Below are 18798 nucleotides of genomic sequence, written 5' to 3'. Positions count from 1 at the left end.
TTGTGGAAAAAAAAAAAAGTGAAATTTACTTCTTTGGGTGCTTTCCTTGGGGGTTTATTTACTGTCCTGAATTCTGTGTTTATAAATATACTTCAGTGGTTTGAAGGAATTAATGTACTACCAAATGTATTGATCAGCACATTGCAGCTGTTTTTATTAGTTGTAGAGTATTAGTAGGGAGTTGTTTGTACTTGTTTATAATAATTGGAGACCTCTGTAGATTGTTGCTGAATTAGAGTTGTCGCTCTGCCCAAGTAAATATTTACTCTTTTTCTTTTGACAGACTTGCCTGAAGACCTGGACAATCTTCACTTTTGTCACAGACTGTTAAAAACGTTTGGAGTTCCAATTCTGGTATTTTCCCTTTTATTACATTTTTAAGATATAAAATGTCAGTCTTACTGAAATGTGTCAGTAATGGATATGAAAGATTATTTTGATTGTGGATACAGACTGTGGTAAAAACTTGTCATAAAGGTACATTTCGGGTATTTATTAATTATGAAATGTTTTATTTTAATGTATGCCCATTTGCTTGTGTAACCAAAGTGTCCAAAGGCAACTGCAATATTGGACATTTTCCTATGACCTCTTCTCTTGCTTCCTGAAGTTGTATTTTGTGCAATCAAATTGAATTAGTTGTGATTCATCCTGAATAAATGATGAAAGGTGAAATAATTACTTGGATACAGTGAAATGCCTTCTGATGAACTTGTGCCAAACCATTTTACTTTGGAGAGATCAGTTTCCTGCTCTAAACTTATTGACACAGAACGATTCCTGTGTTCTATCCTGACAGTGGTTGCACAGCGAAAGCCAGCAGCTTCATTCCTAAACACACTGTGTTCCAAGCCTAACATTTTTGTCAGTGATTTATATAATGACACAAAAGGGAGTGCTTATTAGATTTGCAGATGACATTGATGACAGAATCAAGATTCAAAACAATCTTTAGCAGGTTGGAAGATAGACTCAAAGCAACAAGATGAAATTGTACTTTAATAAACTTTAAATCCCAGCATTTAAACTTGTAAAAGGGAAGGCTGGGAAGATTCATTTTGACAGCAGTTTTGAAAACATATCTGGGCATTTTTTATAGTTGGACTACGTCCTGAGCATAGCCAGTGTGGCAGGGCTGGTAAGGACATTCCTGCAATTTGAGATTGAATTTATAATTGAATAAGGCTTGGACTACTAGATTTTAGAATAAACATTAGACAGAGTAGTAAGCAACCTAGTTAAGTACCCAGTGCTGGGAGACTATGACATGGAAGGGTCAGGGAGGTCAGATGTTAGCAGTTTAGTAGCTGGAGCTGGTGGTAGAGTAGGCTTGGGTGCTGTTTGCTTTTGAGACATAGACTCACTGTGTAGCTTAGGCTGTCCTTGAATTTACAGTGTATCCCAGACAGACCTTGAACACACGATTCTGTCTCAGTCTCCCTAGTGCTGAGATCATGGTCTGCCATGCAAAGCTGTTAGTTTTTTCTTTTTTTTTTGGAGACAGCATCTCACTTTGTAGCCCATGCTGGCCTTGAACTCACAGGGGTCCCTCCTGCTTCAGCCTCCTGAGTGCTGGGATTATAGGTATGCGTTACCACACCCAGCTTGTAAGTGGTTTTTGAAAGATAATGTTTCAAGTATTTGAAAGCCTGTCTTATCCGGCCAAAGTGTTTTTTTGGTGAAAATATTTTAAAAAGTAGTAGGTGTATTCTTATCTCCGTAGATAACCACAAATAGCTTTTATCTTTTATTCTATGAAATATTTTTAAAGTGTTTAGAGATTGTGTTTATTAATTTTTTTGTTTTTGATACAGGGGATCAAACTCAGAATGAGGCAGGCAGTGGCACCACTGAGCTAAAGCCCCAGCTCTGTTGAGCTAAATCCCCAGCCTTAGAGATTATGCTTGGTAGAAGTGCTTATTGGCTGCTCAGTTTTAGACACTGTGTTTACTTCGTCCTCTCAATAATTCCCCTACCCATGGTTTTGCTTTCTATAGTTTCATTTACTAGTAGTTTGCTTTGAACTCATGGCAGACCACTAGTCCCAAAAAATATTAAATGGAAAATTTCAGAAATAAATAATTCACTTATATACTTTTTTTGGGGGGGTACTGAAAATTGAACTCAGGGCCTTTGTATTGAGCTGGATTCTGCATTTTATTTACTTTTTGGTACCAGGAATCAAGGTCAGACCCTTGTGCTTGCGAGGCAGGCGGTGGAACCTCCAAGCCAAATCTCTGGCCCTGATTCTGCATTCTTTTTATTTTTGAAATTTTGAGGCAGGGTCTCATTAAGTTGTTAAGTTGCCCAGACTGTGTTCAAACTTGCAACTCTCCTGCCTCAGCCTCACAGTTTGCTCTTAATTAAAGAAGTGAACCACCATGCCTGGCTAGTTCATAAATTTTAAATAATTTTTATTACAGTATATTGTTATAATCATTTTATGAACTACTGCGTTGTTAAATCACTTGCAGTACCTAATTTACAAAATTTACTTTTGTGCTTATGATTAGGAGAGAACAGTATAGTACAAAAGAGTCTGAGATTCCTTGTGGTCTCAGGAGTGGTCTCAGATTGGCGTGCATCTCCTGTAGATGGAGGCTACTGCACTAGCCTTGCCTTGCGAGCAGAGTGACAGAGACTTAGTGACTTTCTGTGAGTCTCCCCTGTGGCTGTCCTGTTCCCGTCTCTCCTCACATGAAGAGCCAGCTAGCATGTTCAGGCTCAGGGGAGGGCAGTGCTGTAAATATGCCCTCAGCTTTAAGGCTGCTATGGGCTGTTATCTCGGTTAATTCCGCCTTCCTCTGAGCCTCCTTACCGCTCAAATTGTCCTGAAGAGTACACAACAAGTGAGCACACTGTAAGCAGTGAAACTGTGGGCATTGTCACTGGAGAACAAGATTGGAGCCCAGGTCGGGTGCAGTTCTGAGGCCAGGGCCTTTGCTCTTGGTCCCTGGATCTCTCAGAGCTCCCCACCACCCCACTGGAGCAAACTGTAGGGACTTGGATGGAGCTGCCCACTGAACTCTTGACTGGATACTAAGATAACCAGAGTGCTGCATTATTTAAAGTCCACGTGTCACGTTTCTGTATTCATTTCAGTTCTCATGCCTGTGGGTCAGATGTATCACAGACCCTATGTGTAGGCATAAGAGGATCTGATTCCATAGAAGGGTGAGTTTGGGACTAGAGGGTGTAGCTCGCTGATAGAGCTTTTGCCTAGCATGTGTGAGTCCCTGAGTTTGACTGTCAGCGCTGAAAAAAAGAAAAGTGGTTAGGTGGGAAATTTTGTAATGTGTGACACTTGCAAAATAACAATACTTAGATGAAAGTAGGATTATTGCTTTTTTTTTTGCCTCTCGGTACCAGCGGTTGAACTTGGGTCCTTGTGCTTGCAGGGCAGGTGCTGAAACCACTGAACTAAATCCCTATTGCTTTTTTTTTAATCTTATTGAGTTTATTGATACTTTTTGTTTTGTTTTGTTTTTTGGTACCTGGGATTGAACTCGGGTCCTTGCACTTGCAAATCAGACACTGGAACCACTGAGCTAAATCCCTGGCCCCTATTGGTACTTTTTAAGTATACAGTACAGTTACATTTTTCATTGGGATTTTGTACCTTGACATGACAGATCTTGCTTCTCATTTTTTCCCCATACCCCTGCCCTCCCTCCAACCCCTATTGATTTTTTTAGCTCCAAGATTTTTTTTTTTGAGACAAGGTCTTGCTATGTAATTCAGCCTGGTCTTGAACTCACAGTGTAGCCCCGGCTGGCCTCGAATTGAAGGCAATCTTCCTGCCTCAGCCTCCTGAGTGCTGGGATTACAGGCCACAATGCCTGGCTCACATTGGATTTTTATTGTTGATTTTATGTTGTGAAAACCAATACATGTTAATGTACTGGCATAATTTATTAATTTCAATAGACAATCCATTAACTATATAATTTAGATGTTATCTTACATGATTTTCACGTAAATAAATGAAAAATTCTTGAAAAAAAATTCCTTCTTAGACCATGACCCAATTTCTGGTAAGAAAATACAGTCACTGTGGCTATGTTACACAGTGCCAGCCTGTCATTACTTGTATGGTCATTTTGCATCTGGAAAACTAATACCAAGAAATCTTTATTTGGAAGAGTTCCATTATTAAGAGTATTTTCTCTCCTTTTTATCCTTTAAGGTCTTGGTTTCCTAGTGAAAGATGTTCTTCACTTGAATGCAGTCCTTCCTGTTGGTAAAACAAGACAACTCTCTCCTCCTGTTTGTCCTCTTGTGAATCTCTTAAGGATGGATGTTTTTAAGGTGTTGCTTAATATGGTCTGGAATACTCTGCCCATTTGTTGAATTGTAAAAGACTTTCAAATGTGCAAGTTCTGTTAAATACAAGGAGAACCTCTATGGGTAACTTTTGTGTTGAAGAAGTCATTTGTCAACCATGGTAAAACTTGCAAACCCACTTTATACAGAGTGGATTCTTGAAGCTATACAGAAAATCAAAAAGCAAAAGCAAAGGCCCTCTGAAGAGAGAATCTGCCATGCGGTCAGCGCCTCCCATGGGTTAGATAAGAAGACCGTCTCTGAACAGCTGGAGCTCAGCGTTCAGGATGGCTCCGTACTCAGAGTCACCAACAAAGGCCTTGCCTCCTACAAGGACCCGGACAACCCTGGGCGCTTCTCAGCGGTTAAACCGGGCACTTTTCCGAAGTCAGCCAAGGGGTCGAGAGGATCATGTAATGATCTCCGCAATGTAGATTGGAATAAACTTTTAAGGAGAGCAATTGAAGGACTGGAGGAGCCAAATGGCTCCTCCTTGAAGAACATCGAGAAGTATCTGAGAAGTCAGAGTGATCTCTCCAGCACCACCACCAACCCGGCCTTTCAGCAGCGCCTGCGCCTGGGTGCCAAGCGCGCTGTGAACAACGGGAGGCTGCTGAAGGAAGGGCCGCAGTACAGGGTCAACTACGGGGGCTTAGATGGCAAGGCCAAGGTGGCACCCCAGTACCCCAGCGCTTTGCCGTCCTCGCTCCCGCCGGTCAGCCTCCTCCCCCACGAGAAAGACCAGGTAAGTGAGGAGGACGATCTTGTACTTTTCGGACTTCGCTCTTGACTCTCATGTTGTCATTTTCCTATGGACAAAAGATCTGGGTGACTTTTGAGAAAAATAAAATAGTGTGCGTCAAAGCAAGCTTTTATATTTTAAGATGTGCGCATTGCTCCACAGTGTATCGAGAACTTCCTTACTGGTGGCCACGAGGTAAAAGTGATGACTAACGCTAATTAGTGAGTGCTGGAAGCGACCAGGATGGATAATTTAGTCCTCCTGCCCCAAGGCTGGTCATGGATTTCAGAAACCTAAGAAAGGCCATTGTATATTTTTCTTTCATTATTATTTTCAGAGAGGAATCTCCAGACTTGTTTTTAATACTGAATTTGTTTTAATATGTGGCATAAATTCCTCCTGTTTCCACTTAGTGTCCTTTATTGCCTAGTTCTCAGTAGGTGAATGTTTATTTTGTGTCCTACAGTGTCTTTTCTTTTATTCTTGGGTTTTAGGTTATTTCTGTAGCATTAGAGATAGAACTGTTACTAGAACTGTTACGCTTTTTAAGTCCTTGGTTGAGTAGGGTTTTTCTTTTGTCTCACAGCTGTTGAAATTATCTTTCCAACTAGAACCAAAGTAGATCAGCAGTTAATTGTTCATCATTCAGACCCTCCAGCTTTGGGGTTTGTCCTTTGGGCAGTGCGGGCCTTGACATCTGTTCATATATCATCTTGTAAACTATTTAGCCACGGTGGTAGAAAAAGTGGTTATCGAACTGCAGTCTTAGAAAGGATAAGTGTTAGGGAACACAAGTGTTAGGGAAAGCTGTGCTCCTCATGGTTGCTTTTCCTCTCTGGATGCCTCACACCCTGAGCTGGGCTCTGTTTAGCTTCTCTGAGCTTCAAGTAGTAGGAGACTTGCTCTAGAACCCGGCTAGGATAAGGTGGCCTGCCCCTCCACAAACTCATCTAAAGCCTAGAATTTCTTCCTGAACTGTATTTGTATCTCATTAGTGTTTCACAATGTTTGTTTCATAATCAGTTGATGAATGCTGTGTTTGTGTAACCAATGCCCAGTTCCCTGTGGGAGAATATGGGCATAAAGAAATAGATAAACCTGTGAAGTTATCTTCTTAATAACACTTGCTTAGAAAAAAAGAAAATGAGTTACTTCGTAATTCCTGTGTCTGACACAGTCATGTTAGGCACTTTTGTTTTTCTTTAAATATTTTTATAAAAGCTTATATATACCCTAAGGAAATTCCTTAAGGAATATAGAGCTATTTCTTAGTAAGTAGGGATATTTTTTTTCCTTTTTGGTGCTGGGAATTGATGGGGTCCTTGAGCTTGCGAGGCAGACGCTGGAACCACTGAGCTAAATCCCCAGCCCGGATATCTTTGTTTTAAAAAAATATTATCCTAAGGTATGCCAGTTTATAATTGTCCGGCATGTGGACTCATTCAGGCACTTTAACCGATTTAGTGGTATGTTTTAATAATTTTATTATCCTGGGGATATTTTCATTGTGAGAAGAGCTATTACAGATTCTCCATAGTGCCTTTCCCATCCTTCTCTTACCCTTGCCCATCTTTTCTTGCCAACCTTTTCATATTTTTTTCAGATAGCATCTGTACAGACTATTTTTAGTCTAAAGGGAAATTCATATCTGAAAGTGTCCAGGGTGGAGAACAGTAATTTATTGCTTAGCATGCAATTGCAACTGCTCTTTTTATGATCTTTAAAATGTCCAGTTAGCACCATCATTTAACAAGGGAAGCTGAGAAAACATGTCCTAGAAGTTTTACTTTATGTAATTTGGAGATGTTATATCGAGTAATTATAATTGTTTACAAAGAACAAATAAAAATAAATAAAAATCATTTCAAGCCAGTTTAGCAACATATTTGTGTTGTATATATTTACCCTTTTTTTTGTCTGTTGAGACAGGATCTCACTTTGTAGTTCCCGCTGGCCTTAAACTTACTATGTAGACCAGGTTAGCCTTGAACTCATGGTGAGCCTCCTGCCTGGGCTTCCCAAGTGCTGGGATTACAGGCTTGCAACACCATGCCTTGCAACACATGCATGGCTACTTGTATATAACAGCAGTATTTTTCCTTGTAAAATTTGATTAAACTACATCATAACATATTGCCATTTGAGATTGAGTGGTAATTTTGGGAGCCTGAGATAAGAGGATAATGAATTTCAAGGCCAAGCCTAAGTTGTATAGTGAGACTTTGTCTCAACAAAACAAAACAAAACAAAGTGATAAAGTAAGCCCACTAAGCAAATGTAATAGTAATTCTTGTTTTGTTTTGGTACTGGGGATTGAACTCGTGTCCCTTGCGCTTTCGAGGCAAGTGGCGAAACCTCTGAGCTAAATCCCCGGCCCCCTGTAATAGTAATTCTTAACCTGAAATCCATGAATAAACTTGGGTAGGTGGCCCACATATCCCATGAAAGTGAATTCACATGAAGTCAGGTGAGTGTCTCCATGTTTTCTAAGTCAGGGTTTATAGCTTTATCAAATTATTAGAAGGGATCTATAATATCAGATAGCCAATGTGAATTCTTTTTTGTTTGATGGTGCTGGGCATTGAACCCAGAGAGTGCTGAACTACACCCCTAACACCCGCTTCCCCCATTCTCTTTTTTTTTTTGTGGTACTGGGGATCGAACCCAGGGCCTTTACACAGAAATATATCCCTAGCCTTTTTAAAATTTTTTGTTTTGAGGCAGACTTGCTAAGTTGCCCAGACCAGGCTTGAACTTTTTGTCTTCCTGCTTTAGCTGCTCAAAGTGCTGCAATTATAGGCATGTGCTACCATGCTGTTTTTTGTTTTTTTCAGATAAGGTCTCACTGCATAGCTCAGGGCTGGCCTTGGACTTGCTGTGTATCCCAAGATGGCCTTGAACCTTGCAGCCTCCTGCTTCAGCCTGAGTGCTAGGAGTAGAGACATAATCATCTTGGTAATTTGCTTAGGCCTGCTTCAAACTTGGGATTCTCTGGCTTTAGCCTCCTGAATAGCTGAATTATTGGTGTGCATCACTGCGCCTGGCAGTGTGAATATTTTTTGTACAGTTACAAATTGTTTCTCATATTCAAGCCATAATATGCTATTGACTTTTGCTTGGGCTGCTGAACTTGGACCTATGTATGTACTGGCTAAACTTAGCAGTTTTGTGCTGTAGGACCTCTAATTTGAGGTTGTCACCTTTTTTTTTTCCTTTTTGGTGTCAGGGATTGAATTGTCATTATTGTTGATGTGCTACAAGTTACAGAGTGCATTATGTATGGGAGGATGTTTATGATATAAATGGCATGTGTTCAGAGATGGGGAGAAGCTGTTTGTTATTCTGGTTACTTTTGTTGAGTAGTTGCATTTACTTGTAAAAGAAAATAAAATGGTAAAAATAATAACTAATGTTTTTAAGTATTCAATGCTGACACTATTCCAAGTGCTTTACATTTATTATCTCTTTGACGCATCACAGTAACTATGAGAGAGGAAGATTATTATCTTTACAGATAAAAAACAGAGGCCCAAAGCTTAAGCAATTTCCCTGAGGTCACTTGGAGAGCTGGTAGGTTGGGAAGCCAAGATTCCAGGACAGTACGGCTCCAGCTCTTTCTGCAGGGCAGTTTGCCGGCCCACCAGGGTGGCTTTATATGTTCAGGAAGTCTCTTCAGTTCTTCAAATGGTTAGGAGCAGTTTCCCCCAACAAATAGATTTCCAGCATTTTAAATTTGATGGTCGCGGTGAGCTTATTACAGTTTTAAAAGCAGGTACTATTTATAATATTAGCAAGATGGGGATGCAGTAGGGCGAGTAGTAAATCTGTGTCTAGTTAGATTTAACATCATCATCATTCCAACTCATGACTGCTAGGAGAAATACAGTGTAAGTTAAAATGGAAGAACCCTTCTTTCTGAAATGTAATTGCACATCTTAAGATCATCTAGAATTCAAATTGGGTATTACTACAGTGGCTCCTTAGCATAATTCTTTGTATTTATTTAAGAAAGCTCTTTCTAGTGAGGTGATATGGAAATGAATTAAACCACCAAAGATAAAACTTCATCTTTGACTTGGTGAGGGATCTCCTAAAGGATAGTATTAGTGTTTCTCCTTAAAAGTGGTAAAGCTCAATTAGGTCAGATTATGAGGACTTTAGAAAGTCAAATATTTTAAGCAAGACTTCACTTATCACCACATACTTTGAAGCAGAAAGATTTCCATTTGAATATTTGGTCTTTAGCATTTTTATAAAATCAGTTTAGTTCAATTTTAAGCAGATTTTTTGCTACTCGCTTTATTGAATATCTCCCCCAAGTATCAAATGTTGATATATTCTTAGGTAGGGATCTCTCATTTTAAGCTGGTATCATTGGAGGGTGGGGCATCTCATATCAAATAGGACTTTGATGTTTTTCTCTTAAAGAGATGAAATAGGTGTAGTCAAAACTCACAAAGGCTGTTGGGCTTGTAGTCTTAGCTGATGTGGGACAAATAATAGAGCCATTACCTATGAGAGACACCCTGGGTTCATTCCCCAACACCACCAAAAAAAAATTGACTTGCAAAAATATTCAAACATAATAGTAAAAACAGTGATACTGTTGATTAAAACAACTATGATAAAAATCACTCGTCATAGTCTTGGTTTATTCAGTTGATTTTTTTTTTTTTTTATTGGTCCCTTAGCCCTTTTAATTGGAATTTCTGGGACTGTTAAGGGCATTGTTTCCCTCAGTAGAAGAAGATCGTGGACATCCTTCATTAATCAGTTTTTTGTGTTGTGTAAGTGCCATTGAGAACTTCATTTTTAGACTTTTCCTTTCCTCGATCTCTCTGTCCTTTCCTCCAGTCCCATGGCATTCCTGTTGTAGAACAGACCCGTGTCTTGTGTCTCTGAGACTTTTCTAATAGCTTGGAGTTTGTGTGGGACTGTTCACTTGTTCATTGTGTTGTGGCAGAGTCCTTCGGTCCTAGGGGAATCATCTGTGGTCTCAGACAACTTTGGGTCTTTTTTGGCAGAAATGTGTGTTTTTTATATGCTAATTGTAAAGAATCCAGGTCTTGTCCTCTCTGTTGACTTCTTCCTGTTCCCTTGATTTGGTGTCCTTTGTACTGAAGATGTCACAGCCCAAAGTTCTGTATATTCAGCTAAAAGTTGGATAAAGCCCTAAATATTTCGATAAAATATACACTCTTCAAAATAACCTGAAATTTGGAACTGGTGTGGATAAAAATCGGTTTTAGAATCACTAAAGTCAAATAGAAGCCTATTATAATGTGAAAGACTAGGTAGATCAAAACTGCTTGCTGTTCCAGGGTCAGGGAAGGAAAAAATTGTAGTTCATGTTTTTCTTGTAATTAAGCCTCAGAAGTTCTTCAGAAGCACGCAGTGTCTGAGGGCCGCTTTTATGAGCAGGTAGTACCAGTTGTTGAGGCATTGTGGAGAAAGCACCAGGACTGTCTCCAGCTAGCTGGTTGGGTCAGGGAAGATGAAATGAGCGGCTGAGGCTTTTTGCTGCACTGAAGCATGACTGCTTGCTCCAATTCAGAGCTGTTTTCAAGATAGGACTTGTCTAGACTTCCCACGAAACAGATTTCAGGGAAAGTAGAAACATTATGTCAGAGGATATTTGATTGGTTGAGTGAATGTTACTTAGTAGATCTTATATATTTTTTTTGTTTGTTTTTTGGTTTTTTTTTTTTGGTACCGGGGATTGAACTCGGGTCCTTGCGCTTGCAAGGCAGGGCACCGAACCGCTGAGCTAAATCCCTGGCTGATCTTATATATTTTTGACATCAACAGCTTTCAGGAATTTACCCTTGTATTCCACATATGTGTTTGTCATGTAATAGCTATGTTTGTGATGCTTGCTTTTTTCTTTGGCAGTGCTGCAGATTGACCCCAGGACCTTATGCATGCTAAGCAACACCCCTGTAATAAACTTTTCTGTTGGTTTTTTGTTTGATTTTTTTTGAGACTTAGTCTCTGTAGTTCAGGTTGGCCTTGAACTCACTATGTGGCCCAGACTGGCCTGGAATTTGAAGTGATCTTTCTGCCTCAGCGTCCTCCCCAGTGCTGGGATTATAGGCATGCCCCATCACGCCTGGCTGTGATAAGTCTTAGTGCTAGGAAAAATCTGTCTTTTATATTGTTTAACAGTTAAATGCTATTTGCTGATTTATTTTGATTGTCCCGCGAAGGGCAAAGATTTTATTTACCCTTCCCCTTCACACTTTAACAAATAGTGTATTTTAAATGTTTCTCAAAATGGAGATCTATATTCTTTCTCTATGTTTTATCTTTTGTACATTATCCCTAATATATAGGAAATGTGATTGTTTTACTATTTTAGTAGGATATTTTGATTATAAAACTTAGGACTTTTGTTGTTTATAAACTTCATTTTCTTTCTTTCTTTTTTTTTTTTTTTTTTTTTTTTTGTACAGGGATTGAACTCTGGTCCTTGTGCTTGCAAAGCAGGTGGTGGAACCATTGAGCTAAATCCCTGACCCCTAAATTTCATTTTCTTAACCCCTGCACATTAAACTAACGTTCTCTAGTCACACCAGCATTTAACTGACTCTTCTTGGGTACTTTGTCTCTTTCATCTATTAATGTTTCAAGGTATGTAAATAAATAGCACTTGGCTTACCAAATTCAAGTTAGCAAGTGAGTCAGACGTGTCATTCATTTGCTGGTGGCAGTTTGAGTTAGCAAGGCCACAAGGGAAGTGTGTTTATACTTGTGTGTAGGTGATTATGTCGCACCTACAGTGATGGTGGGAACGGGAAGTTTGGACATGTTAGGAAAAGAGGCTTGGCCAGCATATTGTGAGAGCTAAGTGTGTCTGTTGTGCTTCTGCTTGGAACCAGGGAAGTCTTGAGGGAGTGACGTACTGCTTATTATTGTTTTTCTTTATTTGAACAAACCTTTTAATTAGCAGAATACAATGTAGACTATACCTTTTTTTGTTGTTTTATTATATTAAAGGTAATGTTTAGAAAAATCTGCAAAGTGAAAACTACAGACAGAGCTTTAGAATTAATGATAAAGATCTAAACGGTGAGGTTGGTCTTTACAGAGGTACACAGTAAATACTAATCAGTGGTCTAAGCACAATCCAGGAAGGATTTGTTAATTTGACAAGTGGGTTTAAGAGTCTTTAGCCACTATTTTTTAGAAACCAGCTGGGTTCATACATCTTTTCTCTTAATTTGTTTCACTTTTGATCTTTGATAAACCAGCTGCAGTTTTGTTTCATTAGCAAACCTAACTGGTTCATAGATGTTTTGGCTTAATTGTGTCTTCTCTATTAGAAACAGCATAGGCATGCATTGAAACCATGCTAGGCCTTTTCCTGCCTGCAGCTAGATGGGCCTTTCAGAAGAGGAACTTAATTTTATTTACAACTTCAATATTTCTTCTTCAGTATTATTTTTGTAGGTATACAAACACTTCAGTCCTTGTTTCCCTCATGAGGGAGGTCTTTCATTATTAATCCAACATTTCTTGGCCCTGTATACTCTCGTTTCTTTTTTTCCTTTGCAAAATCTTAACATTCAGGGAACAAGATATTTCAGAAGAGATCTTTGAGATCTCAGGGACTCTTCCACAGTTCAAGGGAAGAATGGGACTCTCTTCTGTGAAGTCAGTCAGCTGCCTGGAGAGCAGCTAGGCCTCCAAGAAAGAAGTGAGCCTTGGTCTGGTGGCCTGTGATGTTTGTTCAGAGCAATATGGGCCTGAGCCAGAGGTGGCACTGGACATTTTCTCTAGTAGATTTGGATGCAGTGTGGCCAGTCCTGATGGTTGTTCATGGTTTCTTGCTGGCTCCTATCATAACTGGGAATGGTAAGTTCAAGAAAACAAGCCCGATGTGGGCATCATGGCACATGCCTATAATCTCAGTACCTGGGAAGCTGAGGCAGGAGGATTACTGTGAGTTCGAGGTCAGCCTGGACTACACAACAAGGCCCTATCTCCAACAAAGTAGAAAGATTGTATGGGGTAATAGAAGCAACAAGGTGACAAAGAATGTAAAACCTAAAATCTAGTAATAAGAGTATCAAGAGATAATTCCTATGTCCTACTTGACCTGTCACACACACACACACACACACACACACACACACACACACACACGCTTCTGTCTTACAACAAAACCCTCCTCTAACCATTGAGCCTTGAGTTGTGTATTAAGCTGTAGAAAATAAGATCTTCGAGTAGGAAAGTGTGGGCTGTTTGAAGAACATCATCTGTTTAGGGTTATGGTGTCATATGCTGGGACTTTAGCACTCTGGGAGACTGAGGCAGGCAGATCATGAAGTTGAGCCTATTCTGGGCAATTTGGAAACTTAGGAAGACCCTGCCTAAAAAGAAAATAATTTAAAAACAAAAACAAAAAGAGCGTTGCTGGGATTACAGGCATGTGTACCACCACGCCTGGCCTATATGTAATTTTTATATGATCTTTAATAAGAAACATTTGGGCCGGGGATTTGGCTCTGGTTTCACTGCCTGCCTCACAAGTGCAGGGGCCAGATCTATTTTTTATTTTTTTTATAGAAACAGGCTTTAATTTTATAATTAATAAGTAATCAGTATAGACTTTAGATCATGTAAGTAACCTTTACCCATATTAATTTTTTATTGCTTCTGTAACAAATCACACAAACACAGATTTGTTATGTTTTCATTCTGCTGGTAAGAATTCAGTGAGCCCCATGGGGTTAAAATCAAGGTGACAGCAGGTATCATTCTTTGCTGGAAGTTCTAGTAGAATGTGTTTTTTGGATTTTTCTATCTTTGAGGGCTGCCCTCATTCTTTAACTCAGGGTCACCTTTCTCCAGCAATTTTGCATCTGTGACCATTCCTTCCCAATCTCCTCTCCAGCTAATGGCAGTCTGGATGGGCTCTTACCTTTTAAAGGATTCCTAATCTAAATGACTCCTATTCCTCTGGGCTCACCTGATGAATCCAGTTAACCTTTCTATGCCAGAGTTCTTACTGCGTGTGGTGGCATATGCTTGCAATCTCAGCACTCAGGTGGCTGATGCGAGAGGACTGTGAGTCGAGGCTAGCTTAGGCTATAGTATACGAGAGTCAAAGTCCTTAATCACATCTGCAGGCTTTATTTTGCCATGTAAAGTATCATACAGGTTCTGGGCTTTGGAAGTTGTTTGCTTTTTGAGACCGGGCCTCACTGTGTAGTTCAGGTTGGCTGTGAATGCACGATATAGCCCAGACTGCTCAAATTCATGACAGTCCTACTGCCTCAGCCTCCTGAGTGCTGCAAGTACAGGTATGCGCCACCTTGTGTAGCCCCAGAAGTTTTAGGAGGCCATTACACTGCCATACAGCTGTTTCAGTATCTTTCTTTCCTAAGTCCGTTTTTGCACTGGGGTTGTAGATCTTTGAACGTATCCAGCTACAGTGTACCAGTCTGAGTCTGCTTAAGAAGGAAGAAGTGGCTGTTTGTGGGTGCACTGTTGGCTGGAGGCTGGAGGCTGCAGGGAAGAGGCCTGGGCTGTGTTTGCTGCCACTTCCTGAATCATGTCTGGGAGAGCAGGAATGGAGCTACCTGTACTTCCTCTTTGTGTCCCTCATCAGAAGAACGGGTTTGACAGTAATGGCTTTAAGGTTTTTTAATAATACTAGCTTGGATATTAAAAACTTTTTTTTGAGAAATACATTTAAAGCTATGGGCAAGGATCTTTTATTTAAATGCCCACAGAGTACATGAGGAAATACATAAGGCAGGTTAGTACGATGGGCTCTTTAGTGACATTTTAAAGACCGACATCTGAATAATTTTATGTCTTATTTTAATTGTAAATCCTTAATTCAAAAATAAGATGACTTATTTAAAAAAGAAAACTAACATGCAAGTGGATAGTTATATTTTTTCAGTTCTTAGGAGAAAGTCACAAAAATAAAACAAAATTAAGTCAGGGAGCCTCTAGAATTCTTCATTTTCCTCCTTTTACTAGTGGTTTAGCAGAATTTTCTATAGCAGCTGCCGTTAGTTGGAATGCTTTGAAAATACCATTTGTTCCAGTTGTTAAAGAATAACTGTAGTTATCAGCCCATAAATGTGCTTTCTAGGCCTGATAAAAAAAAGATGATCTTTCTATCTGATGAGCTCTGACCTTCTGTAAACCTCCCAACTTATCTCATTTTCCATCAGCTACTGAAATCCAACAAGATGTCAACAATTACATCCTCACAAAGCATTTATACCAAATTAGAAAATCACCTCTTTATTGGAAAATTGTGTAATATCTTTTTTTTATTTGACATGTGAGAATTACTGATTGTCTTTTTTTATGAGTGATATCTTGATTTCAATTTTGCATGACATGTTTGTTAGCGATAAATCTTGTTAGTGTATGAACACAAGCCTTCAGGCAGTTTGGAGAACATTGATCAGGTCCAAATTGTATGTATTTTTGTAGCTTCTAAAAATTGCAAAACAAATTGAAATAAAAAGCTAATATTGAGAAAACACATACATACCCAAACTCCTATTTTTGAGTAGGTACTGTACTAAGGATTGAACTCAGGGCCTGGTGCTGAGCTATATCGCCAACCCTTTATTTTGTATTTAAAGTAGTCTCACTAAGTTGACCAGGTTGGCCTCAAAACTAGTGATCTTTCTGCTTCACCTTCCCTAGTAGTCTTGCCAGAGCACCACATTTTAGGTGTTCTGTTTTGTTTTGTTTTTGACAATGTAGTTTGAGCTAGCTTTGAACTCGCTATGTAGCCCAGGCTGGCCTTGAGCTCAGGCTGCCTCAGCTTCCCAAGTGCTGGGATTACTGGTGTGCACCACCACACCTGTGCCACCATGTCCTGCTTTTTAGGTTCTTTTATATTGAATGTGTGTGTGGAAAATGCCTTGATTCCTTTGAAATCCATGGTTTATGTCTGGGGCCATTTATTTGTTTATTTATTTATTTTTTTTGGTGCCAGGAATTGAACTCTGGTCCTTGGGCTTGCGAGGTAGGCAGTGGCACCACTGTGCTAAATCCCCGGCCCTATCTGGGGCCATTTAAATTCCTCACTTAATGCATGTTACATAACAGATGCAAATAGGCATAGTTAAAACATGTATCTGTTGTGCCTTTTGAAGTGTGTATATAGTTCATGTTGTATCTGAAGGCTCTATAGAAAACAAGAAGCTACTTACATTAAACGGTGCTTACTGTGTATCATGTAGTGTTCTAAGCTTTTAAAATATACAAAATAATTTTCCATGAAAGTACTGTTGTTAACTAAAGAAAGGAGCCAGAGAAGGTGACTCGCCCAAGGAAGCATCGGAGCTGTCTTTCAGCTCTAGCACTTGTGCTGTTTGTGGTATAGTCATGAATTACTGTAATGTATGAAGTACTTTATAGATGGTAATGTGAAATTTAAAAAGAAAACTACGTTCATATGGCTGAGCAGTTGATTGTATGGTTTATTCTCAAACGACCAGTGGAATGATCTTCATTTTAAGAATGGTTGAAATTTGCTTTAAAAATGAATAACCAATATTTTTATAATGCTTTAATTTGAGGCAGGGACTGCTTTAAGTGCTTTACATGAACTTGTCTTTTAGGTAGTGCTACTTTTCATTCTTAGTTTACAACAGGCACATAAGGTAATACATGTGCCCAGAGTCACATGGCTGTTATGGGATAGATCCAGGTTTTAAAACCAGGCATCCTGGCTTCAAGGTGTGTCTGCTTAACCATTGTATTGCACTGCCTGTCATTTTCACATTAGGGTTTTGATCCAGGTGCATTTATTTGTTTATTTACCTGATGGTGGGGATTGAATCCAGGATCTCACACTGAACTACATCTTCTGCCTTTTTTTTTTTTTTTTTTTTTGGTACCAGGGATCGAACTTGGCCCTTGCCCTTGTGAGGCAGGCAGCAGAACCATTCAGCCAAATCCCCAGCCCTTTCCTCCTGTATTTTGAGACCAGGTCTTGCCAGTTGCCCAGGCTGGGATCAAACTTGGAATTCTCTTGCCTCCCAGAGTCATAGGGATTATAGGCATTTGCCACCTTGCCAAGGGCTCTAAGTGCCTCTTTAGTGTTTATAATTGGTGTCACTGAAAAGAGTATTAAAATGTGTAGTGTGAAAACTTTTAAGGTGGCTTTTCCCAAATGATATTCTTGGGAAGAAAGAATTACTGAAACTGTTGGTGATACTAGTAATCTGAAATTTCAAGTCTCTAGGAAATTCTAAGGTACTTAACTTGCTTAATGCATAGTTTCCAGGATGATATGATGATAGGTTCTCTTCTCTACCTTTTTCCTCATAAAAGTTGCCCATGTGTTTAGAAATCTTTGAATTTGTTTGGTTTTGTTTTTTGGTACTTGGGATTGAACTTGGGTCTTTGCGGTTGCTAAGCAGGCACCGGAACCACTGAGCTAATTCCCTGGCCCTAGAACTCTCTGGATGAATGGTTTGGATAGTACTGATAATAAGGTTATGCTGCTAGTCTCTTTCCTCATTTCTTCCAAATACATATCCCAAAATAAGTCACTGATTATAGTTTGTGCTTTACAGTAGAATCCCAACATCATCAAATTCACCTCTTATCTCTGTTGTGTATTAATAAAGCTGTTGTATGATGGTAACTCTTCAAATGTAGAGTAAAATATTAGGGTTGTGTGAGGTCTTTGAGATCATAAAGTTTAGGATTTCTTAAACTAAGGTCCAGGGATCCCTGTTGAGGAGGTCTGTAGACTCCTGAGAGTGTGTGCAAATTGAATTTATATGTTTATGAGTGTTCTTCTAGTCTCTTACCCTTCTGTTCCTTCAGCAGGCCATTTGGCCTGGGCCAGTGGCTACCAAACTTTGCTGCACATTAGAATCACCTGTGAAGTGAGAAATTAGATGTCCAGGTCACAGCCCACACTGGTTAAATCTGAATGTTGGAAGTAGGAGCCAGGCACTAGAACTCTGAAGATCCTTGGGTTTACATCTTCAGATGTCCTTCAAAATTCTCATGTGTGAAAGGTGATTGGGCGTGGGGGTGTTATGCTCATCAGTAGATCCATCCACTGATGAGTTCAGGAGCTGAATGTGCTTTTAGGAGTTGGGGCCTGGTTGGAGGAGGATCACTGGAGTGTGAACTGGAAGGGAGTATTCTTGTCCTTGGTTCCTTTCTTCTCTCTGCTTTCTGGCCACCTTGGACGGAGCCACCTTTTCCTCCACTGCCATCCTGTTTCTCCATTGATGGACTGAACCATGACTGAAACCATGAGCCAGTCATTCTTTAAGTTGTGAGTGTTGGATATTTTGTTTCAGCAATGAGAAAATAACTTAAGACACAGGGGATGTCAGTATGCAGCAGACATTTGGGGACCAGGCTGGGAATGTAGCTCAGTGAAGTGTCTGCCTAGCACCAGACAAAGAAAAAAAACAAAACTTATTTATTTATTTTTGGTACTAGGGACCGAACTCAGGGCCTTGCGCTTACAAGGCCAGCATAGAGCCACTGAGCTAAATCTCCACCTCCCCAAATCTTATTTTTGCCTGATACAGCAGCCCATGCCTGTAATCCCAGCTACTTGGGAGGCTGAGGCAACACGATCCTAGTTGTAGGACAACCTGTGCAATTTAGTGAGGCCTTGTTTCAAAATTATAAAAAAAAAACAAAAAACGGTGAGAGATGTAGTTCACTTTGTGTCTTTGAGTTCAGTCCTCTAGTTACTGGGCAAAAAAAAAAAAAAAAAA

At 39.7% G+C, this 18798-nt stretch overlaps 1 protein-coding gene across 2 annotated transcripts in view; it reads left to right on the top strand.

Moving 5' to 3' along the window:
- Positions 1-282: 282 nt before the first annotated feature.
- Positions 283-18798, top strand: part of Kat6b (lysine acetyltransferase 6B) — a 169509-nt gene continuing 150993 nt past the window's right edge. For both annotated transcript variants that reach the window (XM_010607309.3, XM_010607319.3), the window contains exons 1-2: positions 283-354; positions 4187-5068. In XM_010607309.3, coding sequence (XP_010605611.1) covers positions 4442-5068 — 627 coding nt within the window. In that variant the 5' untranslated portion in view covers positions 283-354; positions 4187-4441. The remainder of the gene's footprint in view (positions 355-4186; positions 5069-18798) is intronic.

The sequence above is a fragment of the Fukomys damarensis genome, unplaced genomic scaffold (genome assembly GCF_012274545.1).
Source record: "Fukomys damarensis isolate Sample0158 unplaced genomic scaffold, DMR_v1.0_HiC HiC_scaffold_20, whole genome shotgun sequence".
Lineage (NCBI taxonomy): Eukaryota > Metazoa > Chordata > Mammalia > Rodentia > Bathyergidae > Fukomys > Fukomys damarensis.
This window is presented reverse-complemented; position numbering and strand designations above follow the sequence as displayed.